A 23,227-nucleotide genomic window follows, 5' to 3' on the forward strand; every position below is an offset into this window, starting at 1 on the left:
AAAATCCCCCAGTGATTCGATGGCCGGTTTTTTGAAAGTTACATTTTATACAACTGGTAACTCATTTCAATAAATGGACCTGCAATACAATCTTTCCTCAAAAACTTGTACGTAATTTAGTATAAAGTTTAAAGCTGACAATTTAAACTTAATCTTGAATGCGCTGAACATTTCTTTGCTTAATTTATTTTTAACATCTCTCAAAGGTTCGCAGAATGATTTATAAAGTATACTTGTACGTAATTGAGTAGAACGTTTAAGGCAGACTAAACTATAGACAATTTAAACATTTTTCAAGGATCGGGTAAAGATTAGTATAGATTAGTACATTAGTATATTAGTATATTAGTATATTAGTATATTAGTATATTAGTATATTAGTATATTAGTATATTAGTATATTAGTATATTGGTATATTAGTATAATAGTATATTAGTAAATTAATATATTAATATATATATATTATATATTGATATATTAGTATATTAGTATATTAGTATATTGGTATATTAGTATATTAGTATATTAGTATATTAGTATATTAGTATATTAGTATATTAGTATATTAGTATATTAGTATATTAGTATATTAGTATATTAGTATATTGGTATATTAGTATATTAGTATAATAGTATAATAGTATATTGATATATTAGTAAATTGGTATATTTGTATATTGGGATATTAGTATATTAGTATTTTAGTGTATTAGTATATTATTATATTAGTATATTAGTATATTAATATATTAGTATATTATTATATTATTAAATTGGTATATGGGCATATTAGTATATTACTATATTAGTATATTAGTATAATCTTGAATAAAGACTATTCAATGGACAAATTTAAACTTAATCAAAAAGGCGCTGAATATTCATTTCACTCTTCAGCAGACAATTTATACTTAGTCTTCAATTTGTTGAAAATCCTTCAATGTCTTTGCTTGATTTATTTTCAACATTTTTCAAAGGTTTGGCTAAAGATTTAAGATGAAGTATATGGGATCGTAATGTCATTTGAAAAAAAAAACTGGTTTCACCGCAATTTATTGCGAAATAAATCATTTGCAAAATTTAAGTAGCTTTCTGCAAGTGCTGAGTAGAAGTTTTCGGCAGCACGTCGCAGCTAATGAGGTCAGGTCAGCCAAGCGGAGTTACATTCTTAAGCCCCACAACAAAGACAAATCAGCCAAGCACACCCACTGCAATCCAATTCTCTAGTCCCCTCTCTTACCTCCCTCTCTCTCTCTCTTTCTCTCTCTGTGTTTCAGTCTTTCTCTCGTTTACTGTGTGCATTATTTAAGCCAGGAAACTGCACCGTTTTTCCATTTAAAATCATGTTCAAACAACGTACGTGCCACAGCAGTTGCAATATATTTGCAGCAACCTCACTGCTTGTGCAGTTAATTTGTGTAACTGCTGCCACCTACGACTTTGCCAGATCATTTATAAAACACAAATTCTAAAGTTAATTATGCACAAAATCATTATGCAATTTGGTGTGCAAGAAGAATGCAAAATAAACAAGAAAGTTTCTCTTTTTTTTTGTACACAATTATCAGAGTAAAATTGTCGACATCATTTAGCAGTTTAAATATGAAAATGTTTTTTATTTTAAAATGTATACTAAGAAATTAAAGAATTATAAATGTATGTAACAATCTAAGGAAAACACAGAGGATTTAGTTTTGAAGGAATCCAGCCCCAAATTGCTTTGTTTTAAATATTATATTTGTGTGTTATTCTATGTTTATTTTTATTTTAAACTTAAAGTAAGAACTGTGTGTTACAATGAACTTCTAACTCTATCCCCTAGCTTTGTGTACCGTTCTCGTATATATGTAAATTTGTTAAGCACGCTTGATAAGTCAAAATAACCGTTGCTTAGTGTAAACAGCACATCCCAAAAAAAACCAAAACAAAATCCCACAGACATTCAATCAGTTACATTTCATTATAAAACAAAAACATTACACAGATAAAAACTACAAAATTTCGCATTTAAAATTAAATATTTTATTGAAATCCAAAATTATGTTTAATTCAAGTTTGATTTGTGACTTTCATTAACTAAAATACACACATAGCAAAATTCTCATGCCATTATTATCCATGTCAGCCATAACATAAATAAATGTTACAAAAATGCCAAAGCTTATATAAAACATTAAAAACTAACAGTTATACGAGCAAAAAACAACTCTAAGCATATTTTACAATTTTACAAATGAATTTGTTCAACAATTTAAGCAGAATTATTAAATGAGTCTCTACTTTTCCAATTTTTTAAATGCTGCTCCAAAAAAAAACGATTTAATTTATAAAAAAAAACAGCCCGTAAGTATGCAGCAATGATTTACAAACTACTTCAATCTATATTTTTTGTAGTGAAAAAAAAACGAATTTGAAGCTAAAAAGTTGAAAACAATTTGGCAACGCTTTTTTTGAAAACAAATGTCGTAGTTCAAGTTTATTTTGCTTTGTTTAACCTTGTCACATGTTCAATAATACGTTAATGAAAATATATTCTTTTTCTATTTTTATATATACAACTCGTACTTAAATAAACAATGCTTTTTGCTGTGTTTTTATAACGAAATGCAAACAACCAAATGCAACCAAACTGCAACTGCAACTGCAACTGCAAACTGCAAAAACCAATTTTCGTTTTCCAACTTTTTGTTGTTCAACCGAATGCGTATGTGTGTTTCCGTGTGTAAATAAACAAAATAAAACATGTTGTATTGTTATTTTTCTACCTACTACTCGTATTTAAATTATACTCACTTTTTGTACAATTATAACTCTTGGTGTGGCCAAAACAATTAACGCATTAGTTTTTTAAATTTACCGCCATCTATCAGGGCGAGAAGCGACGCGATGCCGGGGCACCCAATGAAATTGTGGCATGCACCACATGCGGTGGCAGCAACAGCCCGTGCACCCATTCGGCCAACAACGGCTGTGCCACGGAGGTGAGCCCAGTAACTATGATAAATCAATTAAAGTATTCAATTTGAATAAAATTCTAACTCGTGATTATTCTATTTCAGACATGCTTCGTTCAAGTGCGCAAAAAAGAGCCACCGCATCCGATTCGTGTGGCGAAGACGATCGATGTCATTGCTAGAATTACATTTCCAACAGCTTATGCCATATTTCTGATATTCTTTTTTGTACACTACAAAGGATTTTCGTAAAATTAAGCTAAAAGCAACCATTAAATGCAAATCAAACATCCAAAGAGCATGTGCTTTAAGAAAATGAATGCAAATGAACAAACCAAAAAGAGAAAAAAAAAACAACAAACAAGAAAACCAAAAACAGCATAAAGAATTATTAAGTAATATTAAACTCTAGAGAAAATCACGCAAAATGTGAAAATAATATAATGGTTAATATGGAAGAATGCAGTTTTCTAAGTTCTTAAGGCCTTGCAAAAGTCATTTAACTTTAATGTAACAAAGGGAAACACAAAGTAATTTAATTAACAATTAATACACTATGAGAATAAAATAGCAAGACAAGTGATAAGAAAGAAATTAGTTAAAAATAATAATAATTAAATAAATGAGTTGTTAAACGATTTAAATTACTTACACATTTACACACGAATTATTTACCAAATAAGTTGTTAATATTTAAATATTTACGGGAATTACATTTATGCGAAATAGAAAAATACGAAAAGATTTTCGACTGCCTATTTTAACAACAAATAATAATATAAAACAAAAATTGCTCGACGAATGCATAGACATTTAAATGAAAACGCAAATGTTAAGTATTAATTAATAATACTTAAACAAATTATAGAAACAAAAGTTATGCTGAAAGTATGTACCAAAATGAAACACCATCTAAAACAAAAAAAAGACCTAGCCTACTTAAAAAAAAAATATGAAAAACAAAATTCAACATGAAAAAATCAGCTTTAACGCTTTATCTATGCCTAGTTAAACGAAAGAACAAAATAAATGCCGAAACTCATATTTATACAATAGATGCATATATAAATGTTATATACATACAACAATTCTAGTCAAATATTATAAATTACTTAGTTGAAATGCCTCCGAATATGTCAAATTGTTATAATAATTTTATGTTGCTCAAAAGGAAATATATTTTAGATCTGCTCCGAATTTAATTTTGTATACAATTCAGCAGTTTTTTCGGGTCAGATCTCGCTTTAGAAAAAATGGGTATAATTAAATATTTGGTTATACATTTAAAATTTTTTGGATATTTCAGATTATCTTACGTTTTATAATTGTTTCGAATATTATTTTACAGTTTTGATTCTTCAAAAAGAATATCGTAATTTTCAAATGTAATGAATTCATAAATAAGTCTAGGACTTTATTTAAATTCTAAACAGATACCTAATGTATGCTTTTCATATTTTTCTGGATTAAAAATTACTTGAAATGAAGAGCATATTGCACTGAACTACATAAAATTTAGTTCAATTATTTATTTAATAATTAGTTCATTTTAATTTGACTTCTTAGCAGTAGTAAACTTTCATCACCTTTGTAGCAGCAGGAATTGGATAAAACAATTTAATTGAGAAACATATCAATGCTAATGAACAAAATAAAGTCGTAATATAAAAACAAAAATAAAAAACAACACAAAAATTAAAACTCAAGAAGCTATGCCAACCCAACTATGAAAAAACGCCCAAGTATTTTAGATACAATTTATGTCGAAAGCAACTAATGCCCTGCGAAATTTGCATATAGAAGACCAAAACTTGACAAAAAATACACCTAAAAATATATTTAAAAACTAAAATTAAACTAAACCAAATCAAACCATAAAATCTTGTGATAACCACAAAATCCAAAACAAAACAAAAAACGTAAAATCGAAAAAAAAAATGTAACTAAAATATATATAAAACCTTTGCATACAAATTTATTCAATTTAATTAATTGAGCAGGTTAATGAGGGCCACCGTTATAAATTATTTAATGAAATATTTATTATATGACACAAATACAGAACGCATATATAAAGCTTTTTGCAATTTTTATATTTCTAGAACCGTAGATTTGTTGAATTATTAGGCTCCACTTTTGAATTTCGAATTCAAATCAATTCCACAACAAAAAATATTTATTGCATACTTTTTGGCGCTGTTTAAAATTCTTAACATAATCTGTCACATTAACATTTTATGTTAATCCAAAATGTGTGCTCGCCTTTTTTTGTAGATTTGCTTCGAACACGAAATTCAGAATAAAGCTATATACTACAAAACGCATACATATATAATTTTGCAAGCAAAAATATTTCAAGCTTTGCAGATTTTTCTCTCGTTTAAAACAAAATACCAGAAAAAAAATTATAAAAGAAAGACATGGACAATCTTTTTGCAATTAAAAATACATTTTTAAAAATTACAAAATATTAAAAAAAAAAATGTCAATGCTTATTTAATAAATAATAAAACTATAAATGCAAAACAAATGCTCCCATGCTATGCAACAGTAAAAATCATAAAAATTACACCTCATTTTATGCGATTATTTCAGTTTATTATAATTTTAGAAGGGAACAAATTAGAAAGGCACTAGAAATAAATCTGTAGAATACAGTGCCAATTAACGCAAGGAATGTACAAAATGAATGAGCTCGATTATAAAAGATATCACTAAAAATGTGTTTTTAAATCCGTTACAATTTTAATGTTTTATGTCAATGTTAATATACTAACAATTTAATTGTGCCTTCTTTAAATGATATTATTATACATAATAGTTACATTAGCTTAACTGGTTTCATGTGGTAACGAAAATTACCCAGCCATTTCAATGTATTTTGATTTAAACTTCATAAAACTTACTCAAAAAAATGCTTTATTAAATCTCAAAGACCACTAAAGAATATGGCAAATAATATTATATATAAAATATATTCAAAATAATGAAAATAATACTGATTAATGCGGCTTGGTCTAGAGAAGAAGAACTATCGATAGTAGGCGCCATCGATACTAGTCGATAGTCAATTTTCAGCCATCGATAGTGTCGATAGTGCCACCGATTGTTCTCCGTTTCTAGCTTGGACCCATTTCTATTTTCGAATTAAATCGAAGCAAAACTATACTTTTTGAAGATGTTGAACATTAAAATTTGTTGCAAACCAAAAAGTGTAGGTTTATTTATTTTTTATAGAATTAATTCGAAAGTGAATGGCAAACTTTACAGCTCGCTGATAAAAATACCAACCTATTAAACTAAGAGAATTTAATTTGTGTTTACTCTGTGTCCATTCAAAACTGACTGATCTATGATTCGCATCCACTTGCTATTCAACCTTACTTATATTCAAATAAATTTGTAAAAATTGAAGTAAAAACAGTTCATGATAAATATTATCAATAGATTTAGTCGAAGTAATAAAGATTGTTCCATAATTTTTCGACCACTATTCTCAGTGAGTATCTCATTAATCCAATCCATGTGGTACCACACATTCGAATAAACTGAAGGCATATGAGTGTTGCCACAGCCAAGACCATAAGTAACAACTCCATAGAGCGTAAGGTCTTGAAGGAATGGATCTCCAGAATCCCCTGGACATGGATCTTCGTCGCTCTCCACGAAATTGCCAGCGCATAGCATTTCAGCCGAGAAATAGTTAATAAACGATTCACAAAACGATCGATTTCGCAACTTAACATCAACATAAAGTATTCTTGAAGCAAGAGCGCCACCCTAAGAGCAGTAGATAGATCAGAGTAAATAAATAAATAATGCTTCGACTGATTCAACCTCGTAAACACGTCCCCAGCCCATCACTCTAAAAAGACTGCCTTCATTGGGAGGTTTCGATGGCAGCTTGATGAATCCCACATGTTTATTGTTCGATGGCAAAGATTCTGCCAACTTAATAAGCGCAATATTGTTTGTATTATACAAAGTAAAGTTTGTGTGCACAAAGATCTTTTCGGCGGGCATATTTAGAGTGGCCCCAAGAATGTGCTTAAGTCGATTTGGAGTTCCAGCAACTACCAATATCACTCTACTTCGATGCATAATCTTGCGTTTGCTTTAAAATCATAATGAGTAAATCATAAATTGAATATATTTTAATACCCACTCCATCACGCAATGTCCGGCTGTTATCACAAATATCGGGGATATTATAGTGCCGCCACAAAAATGATTATCGCCAAAATATTTGTGCGGTGTTCGTGATCTAATTGAGACAACATATTTGGCCAATGTTCGATAAAATTCTTCATCAAAATTTGGAGTAGCGATTCGCTTCATTCGATCTGATCTAACTGTTAGCTCCACACTTTGGGCTAAGCACAATAGAATCAATAAAAAGTATATTAACTTAAAAAAATGCATGACAAGTTAAAAAAAATATTAATTTCTGACACAAAAATACTGGATGATTGTCAATTTGATTTTACTCAATGAGGCTTAAACTTCTTTAAATTAAATAGGAATTCTCCAATTGTTAATAATTAAACATTCTTTTAATGGGCGCAGAGTATAAGAAATAAAAGACAACGCGGGTATTTACATATATTTAATATTGACTTTAGTTGAAATAATATTTTAAAAAAAATTAACTAATATATAAAACCCTTGCAAAATGATATTATATGAATAAATAAAGATCATAATCAAAATCTAATTAACAACAAATGAGAAAGATAAATTGCCTAAAAGCAATCGGCAATAACGCTACAAATTCGATATACGATTAATGAATAATAATAATAATAAAAGAACAGCTATAAAAATAATATTGAGAAACACTTAACTTCTATAAAACTGTAAATAAAGTATTAACACAATGTAATAAGCCGAAGATAAATATTAACTAATTCTAAAAATGTCAAAAGCAGGTGGCTTTTTAACACATCAAAGGCATTAATAAATTATCTACACAAAAAACAACTTAAAGAAAAAGCTTTATAAGCTGTAGTAACAGCAGATTGCAAAAGCAAAATGTAAATAAAGTAAATTAAGATTAAAATTCGTTAATTAATTTTATTAGCTAACACTAAAATAATTTCCTAAGTATTTATAATAAAAAACACGATATAAAATTACACAAATCTTGCTAATTCTAAGTAATCTAAATATTCAATGAAAAATGAGAAGAAAATACAAAATGTTTGCTTACTTAAATAATAATGTCACGAAAGCATTAGATATATATTTTAGGTTCCTCACTTCATCACAAAATAGAGTAGATTTCTAATAGATCAATTCAAATCTGACACCATTTAAAGATCGGCGCAAAGCAAGCAAAGTACATTTTTTTAAATCTCGAAAAAAAAAAGAAACACAGAATAACTACACACAACTTGAGCAAACTTATTAAAATGAAACGAAATATGAAACACGCTGTAAATACACGAAAAACAAAACACGTCAAACAAGAACAACAACAACTAGTTATAAATAAATAAGAATAATGAAAAGACAAGATGCAAAACAAAATAAGAAACCAGCAAGAACAGCTTCGCATTAATAAAGATCGTCCCAAAACAAAAATTGAACAAAAAAAATTATATATATGGCCAATGTCTTTGACTTTTGTGAGGTTTTTGCTGCCTAATCATTAAAGGGCGCGCAACATTTTCAGGTCAATGCACACGCGACACAGCCGGCGGCATCTTAACGGCAAAGCAACCCCTAAAACTAAAAACAGAGAAACAACCTGCCAACAGAACAGGCCGCGATCGAGAACAGCTTGCGCGATCTGCGCGCCTAAGGAAAACAGGTTCCTTAACCTGCCCGCTCTTAGTCCATAGTTTTTTTGGGAACAAGTGTTTTGGCCCGCGCAACAGCTTCCTTCCGCTTGGCGCAAACTGGACTCGACTCGACTGTGGCCTGTGGCTCTGCGTTGGAGACACAGTCGCTCTGCTGATGTCTCGCTTCGTTGCGCTCGTTGATTTCTACACCTGCAGCTGCATCGCAGTTGGCACGAGGTAAAATGCAGGCAGCGGCACAACTATTTAAACTCGGTTCTGCAGTCTGTGACCCCGGTCGGCTCTTGTAATTATTTACTACCTTTATAATGTTCGGTGTTGCTCTCTCGCTCGCACTTCACTTTTAGCCACATTGTCTGTCCTTAATTGATGCTTGAATGAGTGTTGCACAGTGACGGGGCGGGTATCCCGACAAAAAGACGTTACTTTTGGCCAACAGATCCGCAGCGCAGCACATGTGACAGCAGCTAAAATTTGTGTGTCAGGGTCAACAATCGAACATGTGTGTGATCGAATATTTAACAAGCAGAAGATGAGCTCCATACGCGCCCACAACATTGTATATATGTATGTATAATATGCCAATGTACTTTCCGTATTTAGAGTAAACCACCCGCTCACATAACTTCTGGATAAACGCAATCAACGCTGAGCAATCAACGTGCATAATAAAAACTCAATCATTACCTAAGCATAGAGCACAAAATTCTGTTTAACTGCAGTGCAATTAAGCTGTGCAGGTAACTCCCCTATCATTACAAAATTTCCATATGCGACACATGCAAACCAATTCAAGTGGCGCCACTCAAATGCATTAAGCCAAGAACGGGGGACGTGTCTACGTGTGTAAATAATAGGGCTAAAGTTGGCTAAGAAAGTCGTTAACACCCCCGCTTGCTCTGGCTTTAACCAACTTATATGCTACATATAAATATTATGATTTAAAGTGCTCCGAGGGCAGCGCTCTAATGGAATCAAGCAAATTATTTTAAGTGTACGTTGGTAATATTTTGTTTCAGACTGCAATCTTTTTTGCGGCATATTAATTGTGTTATTCATTTCGACTTTTGTTAAGTTTCTAAGCTTTCTATAAGTTTTATGGACATTGTAAGTAAATGAAATAATTATTTAATAGTAAACATGTCAAAAAGCTACAGTCGAATGTGCTCGACTGTGAGATACCCTCTATCCATTTTGGTATATTGATATTGTGCTGCACTCAAAATATACCACATTGTCAGCCAAGGTGAAAGATTTATTTGGTATATTGATATAGTAGTTTAAAATATACCACAAAGTACTAAGTATTCCACATTGTCAAAGTAGCTAAGACCCGATTAGAGTTGACGTTTTATGCCATAGAAAAGAATTAATGTTTAATAACTTCTACAATTTGTATATAATTATTGTGTGTATCTTCAAAATTCCCTTCTTATTCGATCAAAGCTTGATCAAAAGTAAGTAGCAATAAAAATAGAAAGCAATGAATCCTAGCAAATCCGAAGTTTGGCTCTTTTGTGTAGCAAAGTTTGTATTTAAATATAATATTGAAAGGTTACCAAAATAGTTGGCAGAAATTATGAGACATAAAACTCTTGAAAGTAGAATTCATTCTTTTGCAGTTGCAGTTCGAAACAATCAATTTAATTGCAGCCAGAGCAAAAATTAATCATATTTTGGAGAGCTTAGAGTCGCGACATTAAATTGAGCTTAGTGTCAGGCCGAAATGGGCGTGGCAATTAGTTGTTCATGTGTGCGCATTAATTGCCCTCTATCCAAAATCCAAATAAAAATTAATAACCAAGCATTTGCGAGCCGTAAAACTCGAGGTACAACACAGTCCCAAGGCAATTGTTAGACCGATGTTCGTGTACTTTCCCACACTTACTCGAAGAACATAGAAATGCATAGATGGGTATATACATACTATATAAGGTGTACAAAAAAAGAACTGAAACGACAAAGTCCTGTTTCCATTATTACCAAACATTATGTTTGTTTATTACGAGCCAACGTCGCCGGCTGAGGCGGTGCCATATCGTGAAATCGCTGAACCGCAACGACGCAACGGCAGGTACGACCTTAAAGAGTATGTAGATGTAATACTCACCCCTAGATAACCCTGGCCAACATAAAGTTTCAGCAAATTAGTACAGGCTGCCCCATAACCTGCTGCCGAATCAATCATTTACATAATCGCAGCTCGCAACTCGCAGCAAAGCGTCAAAATTTCACGCGCTCTGGCGAAATTGTTCTCCCCAAAATTGACAACTTGCGTGTTTTTAATTGTAATACTTCGAAAGGGAGAAACAGGAGTAGAACTAGCCTAACAGAGCACTAATGCAATTTAAATGTACAGGTGTAGTAAAAAAAAATATTTAGTATATTAGATATACCATATTTTATTAGATGAATTGAGAAATATCTAATATTTGATCGAAACTATATGTTTACTTATCTTCTTTAAAAGATGAATAAGGATCAGTTATTGCATAATTCTTTAGTAAACTAGACATTGATAAATCCCTGCAAAACCGTGCTAAATATTTAGTATATTTTATACGATACTATTAATTCAACAACTGAACAACTACGTACTATTGATTTGCTATAACAAATAATATAGATACATAATAGATTAGAGGATATATGTATGTATATGGATATTTACATACCAAAACTAGCAACGAAAAGCTCCACTAGATCAGGCTATAATCAACCATTGCTTGTACTACATTGCATACTCAATTGAGAATATGTTATTAAGCCAACAAAGGCTGTTCATAATTATAACTAATTTCCATTGGATTTACAGAAATGTTCAATTAAGTTCAATTAAGTCTAGATCAATCATCCAATCCAGCAGGGACATAACTAATTACGATAAATAGCTTGCTCAGCCTGATTCAAATAAGTAGAAATATAGCTTAGGAATTGTTTTATTCTTCAAGTGTAGACTGTATGTTATGTGTTTCATAATTTATTAATATGTTTATTTTAAAATATAATCTCACATTAGGCTTTAAGTAACCGAGACCTCTTCAGCATTAAATTCACATATTCTTTCTGCTATTTTCATGCAAACTGTATTCTTAACTCTGCCGTCCTGCAGCTAAACTTAGATGTAGTTAGCCCTTTGGCCTCTAAACAACATTTCTGTACTTGTGTTTCTATAAATATATAAATTAATTAAAATAGAATTCAGTTTTACTTTCTTAGCTGCAAGCAAGCCTTTCTCTATATTTTTTTTTACATTCATATATCAAAGTGTTTTTCAAGCCAGCCAAAAATGCCGTTAGCAACAAAAGTACAACAATTTCGTGTCATGAAAAAGCTAAAGCAACAACAACAACGAGAAAAATCGAATCGAAAGGTGAATGCTGCCCATTAACAATAAAATATACAATACACGGCAGAAGTATTGGGAGTACGGGAGTTGGGTCCTGGCGGCAGAAAGAATTTTATGTACCGCGAGTTCTTTTTTTGTTGTAGTTGTTGTTGTTGTTGTTGTATTTTTTATAGTAGTTGTTGCTGTTGTTGTTGCCGCACGTTATCAACAATCTCGTTTTACCAAATAACACAAAGTGCGCCCAGGCATTGGTATTGGTAAAATACTAGCAACAACAACACGCACATTGAGTGTGGAATAGGGCTAGGGGTTAGCCGAGACACGCTATGAAAAAATACCGGAGGGGGCACAAAAAAAATGAGAAAAACTGCAATGTGGATGAGGGAGTGGTCGGTCGGTGTTTCGGTCTTCCAGTCTTTCGGTCTTTCTGTCTTTCGGTCGCTCGCTCGCTCGCATGTGGATCTGGCTGTAAGTGGGAAATTGGTAGCACGGTTGGTGGTTGCTGCTGGCCAAAAGACGACGACAACGGGCCGCGGCAGTTGTTGTTAGCAGCTACTACCAACAACAACCGTTGATGATGACGGCAGCAACAGCACCTAACAACCCCTAGACTCTTGCTCTCTCTCTTCCTCTCTCTCTTTCTCACACTCTCACTTTGTATTTCTGTCTCACTATATGCATATGCGTGTGTAAAGGTGTGTGTGTGTGTATGTGTGCGTGAGTTGGTAGCTGCCTGGATTTGCTTTAAAGTTTTGTGTGGTAGCAAATAAAATTTTAGTTAGTCACATGCCGTCGTCAAGGATACGCCGTCGTCGTCAGTCCTGTTTGTTGTGCATTAAACGCGCCGTCGCCAAGTTGTCACTGGCAACCAGCTAAAACTAAAGGACTAAAGGACTCTCTTACCCACACACACACACACAGAAACTCTGCTAATGTTTGCTAGCCTAGGCATTATTTGAATATGAACTGAACTGAACATTGCACTGGCTGAACAAGGACAACAGCTTAGCACCTTAGCCACCTGTCTAGATCTAGAAACGAAAATATTAGCAGTTTCCGGCTGCGCTGCCTGACGTCGACAATTCTGCCTCTGCCTCGGCCTCGGCCTCTGACGCTGACGTCGAGCAGCACGTTACAATAGCTGCAAATTCAAATTTGAACTTCAGTCAAGTGTCAAAGCTCAAAGGATTAACATGTCCTGCGGCTCTAGCATGGCAGCTGCCCAACAGTTTAGTGATCAAGTGTAAAACCAGCCAACACCACACAGGCAAATTAAACTACAAACAAGAAAAATAAAGAACACTGCCAACAAATTATAAACTAACAACCAAAAGACTTCAACGAGAAACTCTATCGATATTTACACAGCGATCAAGCTAGAATTTCGCAACGAGAAAACAATTCCAAGGAAAACGACTAAAACGGTAAGTCTAGATCAACTAGTCGATCAAATTGCAGTTAGTTCGATTGTGATTTTGGTAGAAGATCGTTGCTGCTGCTGCAACTACCATTGTATCTTGGCACTGGGAGAATTCACAGTTGATTTTTGAATATTCTGTGGTTCTGCGGGTGCCAAAATCTAATGAGTGGGTAAAGAAACAACCACAAAACGATCATAAGTAGGTAGCATGTTAAACGATGATAAAAATTATAAAAAACAGGCAGCAATTTACCAGAAAATAAGTTAAAATTATTATCTGTAAGCATTGCATAGAACGTAAAATAAATTTTAATTTTAAGAAGAAATCGCAATTTTAATGAAAGCAAATAATGAAAGACTGAAAAAATGTTATTTCATGTATCGAAAATGTATGTATATGAAATACTCATTTTAGAAAAATTATTTTATTCATATTTATGTGGGGATGGGACTGTAGATTTTATTACCAATGTAATACCTTCATTTACCACACTTTAATATAGTTATATGACACACCTCATTACAAACCTATGACAGTTATTTTTTCATACCTTTCTTTTTCAATTCAAATGCCCTATGCAACAACTCGTTTAGTTATTCTTATACTTCAACATAGTATTATTAACTATACACATGCAAGTGAAGCTAAATTTAGCTGCATATATTTTAAGCAGTTACGCGCTTTTAACTGAAACTTACGTTGAAAAGTTGTCGTTAAAAATACATATTTAGGAACGTCATAGCTAGTAAGTAATTCAAATACATCTTAGCAATGAAATACCTGAAAAGACATTGAACTTTGATAGGCAAGCCGGCATAGTTTGTCCAGCAAGTTCTAAAGAATTTCTTGGAAAGTCTGAAAACCCAACGTTCCTCCCATTAATTAATCATTTGATAGTTGCTACACAACCCGCCCTACAACAATTAGTTGCACTTAAAACGTCAGCGCTGGGCGTTTAGATAATTGTCCTGTGTGAAAGTGTTGTCCAAAGGACCTTCTACCACCACAACAACAAATTAAATTTTCATTTGAACTTATCTTGATTGGAAATTACATTTTTTTTCTACGAATGCTTGCATGTTCAGTTTTGCCAAGTCCGACTTCGAGTTCGAGTAATCAAAGGCTTCATTGACATGTGCGAGCGGGACCTGAACTTTGTCGGGGGTGTAGAGAAAGAGGGGGAGCAGGGGAATAGGGACACTCGTAGTCAGTCAGTGGCCGAACCGTGGGCGTGTCCCCTTGCATACGAAATCCCTTGCAGCAAAGCCGCACTATAACTCATTTGCCTAATAGCTTTGAAGAGCCAAACCGGGCGTGGATTGTTATGCAGTAGTCTGTCAATATGCAAGTGGAATGGGCGTCTACTATTAAATATTTACCAAATTTGCATATTTATTAACAATTAAGGGCAAGCAAGCAAAACCAACACTTTCACAAGAAGTCTACAATTACGAAATCGCAAAGAAATGTTCTGTTAACACGAAAGAATTTTTCAAAGATAAATATCGATTTTTTAAAATAGTTCTTCAACAGAATTCTAAACTGAATTGCAATATTTTAAAATGTATTCTTTTCGTATTCATATTTAATTCATAAATAGCGAAAGTAATATAGAGTTTTGATCCTAATCTGTTTATGTATTTACTCCACTGTTCAATTAAACCACTTAAAGAGTTTCTCGCTTACTGCAACACCTGGTAAGAGTCGATGTAGTTTTTACCACAAGTTTTACTGCCACGATATATAATTGGTGCTATTTGGCACGCTGCAGTTTACGCTGGCATAAATTTGCATTATTCCATAAGTCAAAATAGGCTGTGTTTTTCGCCTCTCCTCAGTTTTCTTCTTCTTTTTTTTTGGCAAATAAAATTTGCATACAAAATGCAAGTCAACAGCTACAATTTATGCGGCCAAAATGGTCGAAAGAAACTGTCGAGTAGCAGACAGAGCTAAATAATGATAGAAACAAAGTTTTTGTGGGTAATTTTCTAGGAATTCGAGCACGGCAATTGGCCATCGGAAGGACAGGTGGGTTGAGTTTGCTTATGGCGAGGGTGTATGTGGGCAGCTGGTGTCCATTGCACCACCAGGCAATGACTATGCACTGTGAAACTTCGTGCATAATTTATTTAATCGTCGGCAACAAATCTAAATTGATCGTTAGACGTAGGCGGCCAAACAACCACCGACATCAACAACAGCTACAAAACACAAAAAAAAAACAACAATAACATGTCTAACAGCCTTTTTGCGTGTTTCGAAAAAGAAATCGAATCATACATAGCTTTATATATATGTATATAAGGAACATATATTACAAGTGCTCATAGTAACAATTTTCACCCGCCTTTCACTTGCAGTGCCAATTAGTGTCACAATTCAGGCAACATGGCGCCTCAACAGCAACAGCAACAGCAACTACAACAAAACTCCACATTCATCGATGATAATCTTGACACCTGTCCATCGCTATTGAATTTACCTGAAAGCCCCATACTGCCGACCAAACATCAGCATTATCAGCACGACCAAAATCAAGACAATAATAACAATAACAACAACAACAACAACCATGAGAACGGGAACGACAGAGGCAATAAGCCATGCGGCGAACGTCTAGTAGATGCAAAAGTGCCAACAGCCACAACTGCAACCCGCGGCTCTGCCCCACAACCAGGGCAAAATCAACAACACGGCAGCAAGGCAGCAAACGGAAATGGCCAACACACGGCCGCCAGTCGACGGCATCGCCATCGCTCGATTTCCCTGTACGGCGTTAATAGCACTGTGGTAAGTGCCTCACACGTAACATGCCCCTGCCACATCCCACTCCTGCTCTCACTCCTTGTACCGCCCCCCCCCTCCATTGACTCGTGGGCTTCCAGTGAAATCAAACAAATCACCTAATTGGATAGCTAGCTGAAGCAAAATATTGTGTGTTGTGCTTAAGAACGTAGCATGTTTGGTTTTGGTTGGTTGGGTTAGTCATCCATATAAGGTAAATGGAATGGGAGAATCCGTGTACAGTTAGGCCGTGTAGAAATGAAGCTAATGCTCACATACTTGGGGGCTATTATTATAAGCTGAAAATCAAATTGATTACCCCAAATCGCATTCGAATTGCAACTGCGACCTATGTCGTCTTTTTCAATGCTGCAATTTGGCAACAGCGCCTAGGGATAATAAGAACACACATAAAAATATCCACGAATTTCAGTAAAATTTAAAAAAACTTCAGTATTGCTAAAGCAAAATACTTCATTAAAAAGCGCTGCAATTAGCTTATAGTATTCAACAAACTAAGACTTCCTTATATTGAAATTTGGCAACATAGCAAAGAGTTCATATGAATTGCAGTTTGGTAACAGCGTTCTGAGCTAAAAAGGAAAGCAACACGAAGTCTGACAACAACTATTTAAAAAAGGAACTTTATACAAAAATTATAGGATTAGTAAAAAGAAAATATAAAAATTGGAAATGTTATATTAGTTCAATAGTTTCAAATAAATAACATGTAAATTTAACGTACTAGTGAAATTCGGTAACATAGCAATATATAAACATACATACATATATTGTAGCCTTAAACCACAAGTTCGCTGCAATAACATTGTGCGCACAAATAACTGGGTAATAACCATAGTTAGCAATTGCTTACAATGTCATAAAAACCGGTCGACTAATAAACCAATGCATTTGCCTTCTTCTACTTCCGGCACAAACAGGAACAGGGTCATAAGGAAATACCCATTTGGCTGGACAATGATGAGCCGCGTTATGTATCGGGCGTAACAAATAAAACGACATGCAATGACATAATCAAAGCGCTGATTGATGATGAGCTGAGTAATGGCAATGCCCACTATTGCAGCAACAACAACAATCAAGGTGAGTCAATATAGGAGATTTGCCGCCTATAGTTAGCACTTTTGGTATTTGCTTTTTTTTTTTGGTATTATTATCGACCAAAACTTTTATTTATTTATGTGTTTACAATTATTTGTATTTTTTGTTTTATTTTCGTTTCGTTTCGTTTCCCAAAAACCAAAAAACAACACAAAAAACAAGATGGCGGCCATGGCACAGCAGCATCGCGTGACTACAGCGATTACGTTATAACGGAACGTTGGCGTGGTATCGAGCGCAGCTACGACGGCAACATGGCCATTTTACCTGTTTGGCGCGCTTGGAGTCGTGTGCACAATGAGGTAATATGCGACACAGCTCCCTCTTCCCCACCCCAACTCTCTCCCTTTTCCGCCACCAACCAGCCCACCTGCCGTGCAAAAACTGGGCCCAAGGCAACAACAAAAGTCGACACTGATTGCATAATAAGCGTTTGTTTCTACTATATTTTTTTTCTGTTTTTGTGTCCTGTTCGTCCGACTGGCGCCGCACGCAAGTCAAGAAATGTGAAATTCATGTTCCGTAGCTCCGACCTCCCCGACCCCTTTCCTCCACAAGTCACGCCTCCACATACAAGATACATTATATATATGTATATATGTATGTATAGCATATGTACAATATATACCATCAAGCGTATGCTCGGTTTGACTTGATTATGCGTCGCCTTTTTCCATTATTTTAGTTTAGCTTTTCATGACGCACGAAATGAAATCAATTTGCCTATTGATTTTTATATTAAAGTTAATGTTTTGTTTTTGTTTTATATTTCCTACTTTTCCCCCTAATTTGTTATTGCGTGCACTAGTTTTTATCTGTAGTCCCAGCGATCATTAATTTTATTTTGCTTTTTTGGCTTAATAGCATTTTAATTGTCATTGTTGTCACGATAAGAAAAGAGTTGCGTAAGAATGATCAAATATTTCCAACTCCCTAAGGATAACTAAAGATATCATAAATCATTTTTGTATTTGTGTACAATATATTTACTGTCTTTCATTTTAATTTATTTGCAGCTGCGTCTCTCACTCAAGCATCGTCGAGAGCTCACAGAACCGCCACAGCTGCAGCTAATGCAACTTGCCCCAACCGTTCCTACGCATAATTTCTCCTTGCTTAAGTGGTTCAAAAAACTTTTACATCGAAGCGACAAGAAGCAAAAAGCCAAGACCAAAGTTGCCAACACGCCAGCCAAGACAACGAAAGATAAACGTTTACTGGCCAAGGGGCAGCAGGAAATACCTGATGAACTGCTCTTGATATTGCTGCCCGATCAGCATTACGATGCAACCACGGAAGTCAATCGTCAGGCCAAGGCCAAACTATACAAATTAGCCGAAACTCGTGCAACGCAACGGAAACGCCAACGTCAAAGCCGACGCACTCGTCACGAGCCGATTGCCCCAACCGAATCGATTGTGAACAACAATTGCATACGACGGCGACGCAAGGATGCCCCACTGCGTAATAGTGTGCGCAACAAGTTGGCAGCCCTGCACGCCGATATGAATGTGATGTATGAGAGAGAATATAATCTGACGCGGCAGCTATCGGAAAAGTGCAAGCAATACAAGATGCACAACGAGCAATACATATCGCCGGAAATGGAGGTATCGGTGGGTCAACTGCAGCGTAATATTGAAGCTTATGCGGAGGATATTATAAAAACTGAACACGAACTGCTCGAGCTGAAGATCGAAATCAAACATGACATTTCGCTTATCAATAATCTCAAGCGCATGACCCTTGAAGCAGAGTCACCTGCGAAAGTAAAAACAAAACACAATGCCGTTGAAGAAGTGAAGAAAAAGGAGACGATGTCGACAACAGAAGAAACACCTCAAGTTGCTAAAAATGTACATGAAATGCAATTCGTTGATAATATTTATGAGTTTTGCGACAATAATGCAAGCATGTTAGTTTAGTTGTAATCCATTTTGTTAAGTTTTAAGGAATAAAGCCATTTTTAATACAATTTCCGTTTTCTTTCATTTTTGTCTATTCGTCAAATTCGTTAATGGCACCCCAAAGTGTCTCGACGGCAATTGTGAAGTTGCATATGCATTCTATTTCATTTTAATAAAAGTCGCCAACAAGATTATCTTTAAGCTAACAACTTACCTGATTTCGATGCATTTTTAATATTAATAATCCATTTAAAAGCGTAGAAACGTTCATTAACATACGTATGTATGTAAATGCGCGAAACACTTTTGCTAGCGTGATTGATATTTACACATTTATTTTAAGAAATTACTACGTAATACTTATTCGCTTTAACGAATTGAAAACCGACACTGTGCGATGGAATATCAATAAATGGCAATACCAAAATTGAAGCACATTTACCAAAAATATTTCACATAAAAAATAAAACAAAAATGCAAATGAAAATAACGTTTTGACGAAAATATATTTTTGGCGCTGCTTTTCATCAATGTGGCCGTAACAACAAACGAAATTGCGCAGCCCTGGAAGTCATCCAATAGTACAGTTTGGAGCCACTGCTGCTGCCACATTTCGTCAGCATTGAATTGTTTATAAAATAAAAAAAATGATTAACGCAAAAATGACATGTATATTTTTATTAAATGCGAAAAACCTTTAATCTGAAGCTTCGTTTCATTCGAAATTTGGTATTTTTCTATGTAAGAAGCTACTCTTCAAAATACTATTTGCGGTCACATTCCAATTCATATTAAATTGAGTCGATATAAATTTGTTTTCATTTTGAGTTTGACAAACTATTTGTTTATTTGATGAAATTTCATTGGTTAAAGTGTTTTGCGTTGTTTTATTTTTAAATATTATTTTTATCGCTAATCGATTTTTATGGTAATATCGATAATATCGAATCGATTTCTGATCTACCTACAACACTTAACACAACAAAGGCATAAAAGGCCACATAGAATTCGTAATAATACAAAAAATACAGAAACTACGCCACGGAAATTCAACTCTAAACAAATAATCAACAATTTCGGGTATCAAAAAAATACACGTTTCGGCAAGCAACCGCAAAACAAATCTCGAAGCTTTGGCAGCAATTGCATTTCTATTGGTAAATTAGGTAAGGCTGAGAGAGAACGTGGTCGTTGAATTTGCAGTCAAAAACGTGCTAAAAAGTGATTCAAGGGGTTGGTAGTGGGGGTGGGGGAGTGTCTTTAGTATCACAAGCAAGAAGTTGCGTGCGCGGCAATATTATGATGGCCACTTTAACTTGCTGCTGCATATAAATGTTTGTATGTATGTACATATGATTAGAGAGGCACTAATGCGCTGCCATTTCCTGTATCTTTTTTTTTTGCAAGAGCGAAAGAGAAAGTTCAGACGTTGCTACTAATGGCTGCTGCAACTGTCAAACGACTTTGAGTTGTTTTTGTTGTTGCCGTGAAATACCGTTTAAGCAATAGCAAAAACAAATATTCAACGTCAACACATGCGCAAGTTAATGAAAATAAATCAAATCATAGATTAATTTGTTGTTGTGTTCGTCCGACGTGCGGTTCAATTGATAAGTGAAGTTCTTAAGTGCCAGCAAACAAATTTATTCAACTCATATTCCAACAGCCCCCACAACAACCACAAGTACAACACCCCAGCAGCAAATCTAAAATGGCACGCGGTCACCAGAAAATTCAGTCGCAAGCGAAGGCGGCCGAGAAGCAGGCAAAGATGAAGAAGCAGCAGGGTCACAGTGCCAACGATCAAAAGAAGGCGGCCCAAAAGGCGCTTGTGCATGTGTGTGTGCTGTGCAAGGTAAACTTCAACAAATTCGTAATAATGGATTAAATCAATAACTTAAGTTAATTTATATTTATAGTCGCAAATGCCGGATCCCAAGACTTATAAGCAGCATTTTGAGAACAAGCATCCGAAGAATGATATGCCCGAGGAGCTGAAAGACTTGTAACTTGTGCCGGTGGCAGAATACAATAAATAAATACATTACATACAATTTAAATATATATAGAGGAAATGCAAAATAATTGAATTCAAATTAATGAAGGAAATATCAACTAAATGACGAGTTGCCTACCACTACGATATATAACAGTAATATTAACAACAATAAAAATGTAAACAATCAACATACACATTTTTTCGGGATTCAAAACGCAAGCTGAATTTTTATAACATGAAAATCGTAACCACATTCTTTTGCATTGCCAACAGTAATTTGTTTATAAAGTGGCAAAATGACAAGACAACAAAACACAATAATAATAATAACAAATAGCCATAGCCTTAATACATTATTTAATCTGGTATTTGACTTTCTCTGCCGCCACAAACATTATTATTATTATTATTACATTTTGCGTTTATAAACAATTCGTATATATATTTTATAGTTTTATACATTTCATGCATAAGCTAAAAAAGAAACTAAAACGACAAAGAGAAAATGAGAAAATGCGTTTTTTGTACTATACAAAATCTAATGTAAATGAGAATTTATAAATACAATAAAAAAATTGGAAAATTGTTAAGTAAACTGCGTCAAGTGGTAAAAAAATAAATTAAATGTTTATTTAACGCCTTCCGTTAGCTGCATAAAAACCAAATCTTCGCGCGCTGGAAAATCTGTTAAGACCGTGATGCCAATATTATTATCTGCCAAGTTGGGTGTATCCTCATGGTACCCAAACCAATAGATTATGATGCCAGGACCAAAGCTGCATGGTTATAATAGTTTCAATAATAATTTAATTTTAACGGTATCAATGTGATTATGGAACTTACCGATTGCAGTAGCTTTGCAGCTGCTGTTGTATGTTCTTCTTATGGCTTCTGGGATCCCCGAAATTTGCCTTGCTCTCAATCCAATTAACCACGGAATCCTTGTAGAGAAATGGGAAAATCATTTTGATGTCCGGCGTCTTGTCGTAACCCATGCGTCGCAAATCTTGCTCATCGTAGAAATGTATGCCCACCTCCTTGGCAAGCGTTTTCAGCTTTACCTCGTACTCCTCGCCGATAATGCGACGCCGCAGATCCGTCAGCGGTCCCTCCTGGTTATCACTGTAGAGGCATTGTTGGACGTTAGCTGCCAAGCGGGGATCTTGTATTAAATGTGGATGCTTTAGGAGGCGATAAACATGCGATCGCTGCGTCAGGTCGTATTTTTCCTGTAGCAAGATGCGGCACAGGGCAATAGGACTGATGTTCTCCAAGGAGGCCATCCGAATCAGCAGTGCATTATCATTGTACAGATGACATTGCTCCTCATAGCTATAACGAAAAGTAGAGTTTGCAATGTAAAATAAAGGATTTTTTGAGTGTCGCTTCGCTTACGTCTGTAGCAGCTTCTTGGAGCGCTGTTCAAGACGCCAATGCTGCCCACGGTGTTTGTTAAACATTTCGGATTGAAGAATACAAATCAAGGCAAGCGGCTCGACGTCAACAAAGAAGCGATTCACCATTTCCAATTCGCAGTCTATTGCCAGGCCGCCGTGATAGCCATTGATAAATTGACAAATTCGCGTGTATTCCACGTTCGTTAAAATCTTTTTTTTGGCCGCATTATGGCTAGTAGCTATTGTGTTTTTGGCCATTATTTCAAAAATTTAAATTTAAACTTAGTCTAATCAGCTGGCAGTGTTGTTGTGTATAAGCAGTGTGACCGTGTAACAAAAACCAAAATAATACCAACGAAATATTATTGTTTTTAGTCTCCGCGATTAAAAAATCCCGCCAATTTTTCTATGATCAGGGTTTGGGAACAGTTAAATAAACTTGAAATACTTTACATTTTTAAATTTTTGGAAACGCCAGTTATTAAAAAATCT

At 34.5% G+C, this 23,227-nt stretch overlaps 5 protein-coding genes across 18 annotated transcripts in view; 3 read left to right on the forward strand and 2 right to left on the reverse strand.

The window, feature by feature from the left end:
* Positions 1-7,439, forward strand: part of LOC132788369 (uncharacterized) — a 62,125-nt gene extending 54,686 nt beyond the window's left edge. For all 14 annotated transcript variants that reach the window (XM_060795765.1, XM_060795764.1, XM_060795774.1 and 11 more), the window contains 2 exons: positions 2,872-2,982; positions 3,061-7,439. In XM_060795765.1, coding sequence (XP_060651748.1) covers positions 2,872-2,982; positions 3,061-3,207 — 258 coding nt within the window. In that variant the 3' untranslated portion in view covers positions 3,208-7,439. The remainder of the gene's footprint in view (positions 1-2,871; positions 2,983-3,060) is intronic.
* Positions 6,269-7,433, reverse strand: LOC132788373 (trypsin-2-like). Its single transcript, XM_060795788.1, has 3 exons — positions 7,121-7,433; positions 6,793-7,069; positions 6,269-6,735 (listed from the first exon to the last, which is right to left on the reverse strand). Exons 1-3 carry the CDS (start codon positions 7,375-7,377, stop codon positions 6,346-6,348), a joined length of 924 nt encoding a protein of 307 aa, XP_060651771.1. The 5' UTR covers positions 7,378-7,433; the 3' UTR covers positions 6,269-6,345.
* A 5,473-nt stretch (positions 7,440-12,912) lies between the features above and the next one.
* LOC132790298 (putative uncharacterized protein DDB_G0271606) lies at positions 12,913-19,390 on the forward strand. The gene is made up of 5 exons (XM_060798783.1): positions 12,913-13,529; positions 15,887-16,316; positions 17,252-17,414; positions 17,595-17,734; positions 18,449-19,390. The coding sequence occupies exons 2-5, from the start codon at positions 15,915-15,917 to the stop codon at positions 19,355-19,357; spliced, it is 1,614 nt and encodes a 537-aa protein (XP_060654766.1). The 5' UTR covers positions 12,913-13,529; positions 15,887-15,914; the 3' UTR covers positions 19,358-19,390.
* Positions 19,391-20,304: 914 nt separating this feature from the next.
* On the forward strand, positions 20,305-21,974 carry LOC132790780 (zinc finger protein 706-like). The gene is made up of 3 exons (XM_060799472.1): positions 20,305-20,505; positions 21,006-21,194; positions 21,259-21,974. The coding sequence occupies exons 2-3, from the start codon at positions 21,051-21,053 to the stop codon at positions 21,346-21,348; spliced, it is 234 nt and encodes a 77-aa protein (XP_060655455.1). The 5' UTR covers positions 20,305-20,505; positions 21,006-21,050; the 3' UTR covers positions 21,349-21,974.
* On the reverse strand, positions 21,308-23,152 carry LOC132790779 (CDAN1-interacting nuclease 1). Its single transcript, XM_060799471.1, has 3 exons — positions 22,734-23,152; positions 22,182-22,670; positions 21,308-22,114 (listed from the first exon to the last, which is right to left on the reverse strand). Exons 1-3 carry the CDS (start codon positions 22,991-22,993, stop codon positions 21,967-21,969), a joined length of 897 nt encoding a protein of 298 aa, XP_060655454.1. The 5' UTR covers positions 22,994-23,152; the 3' UTR covers positions 21,308-21,966.
* Between the last annotated feature and the right edge of the window lie 75 nt (positions 23,153-23,227).

The sequence above is a fragment of the Drosophila nasuta genome, chromosome 3 (genome assembly GCF_023558535.2).
Source record: "Drosophila nasuta strain 15112-1781.00 chromosome 3, ASM2355853v1, whole genome shotgun sequence".
Taxonomy (NCBI): domain Eukaryota; kingdom Metazoa; phylum Arthropoda; class Insecta; order Diptera; family Drosophilidae; genus Drosophila; species Drosophila nasuta.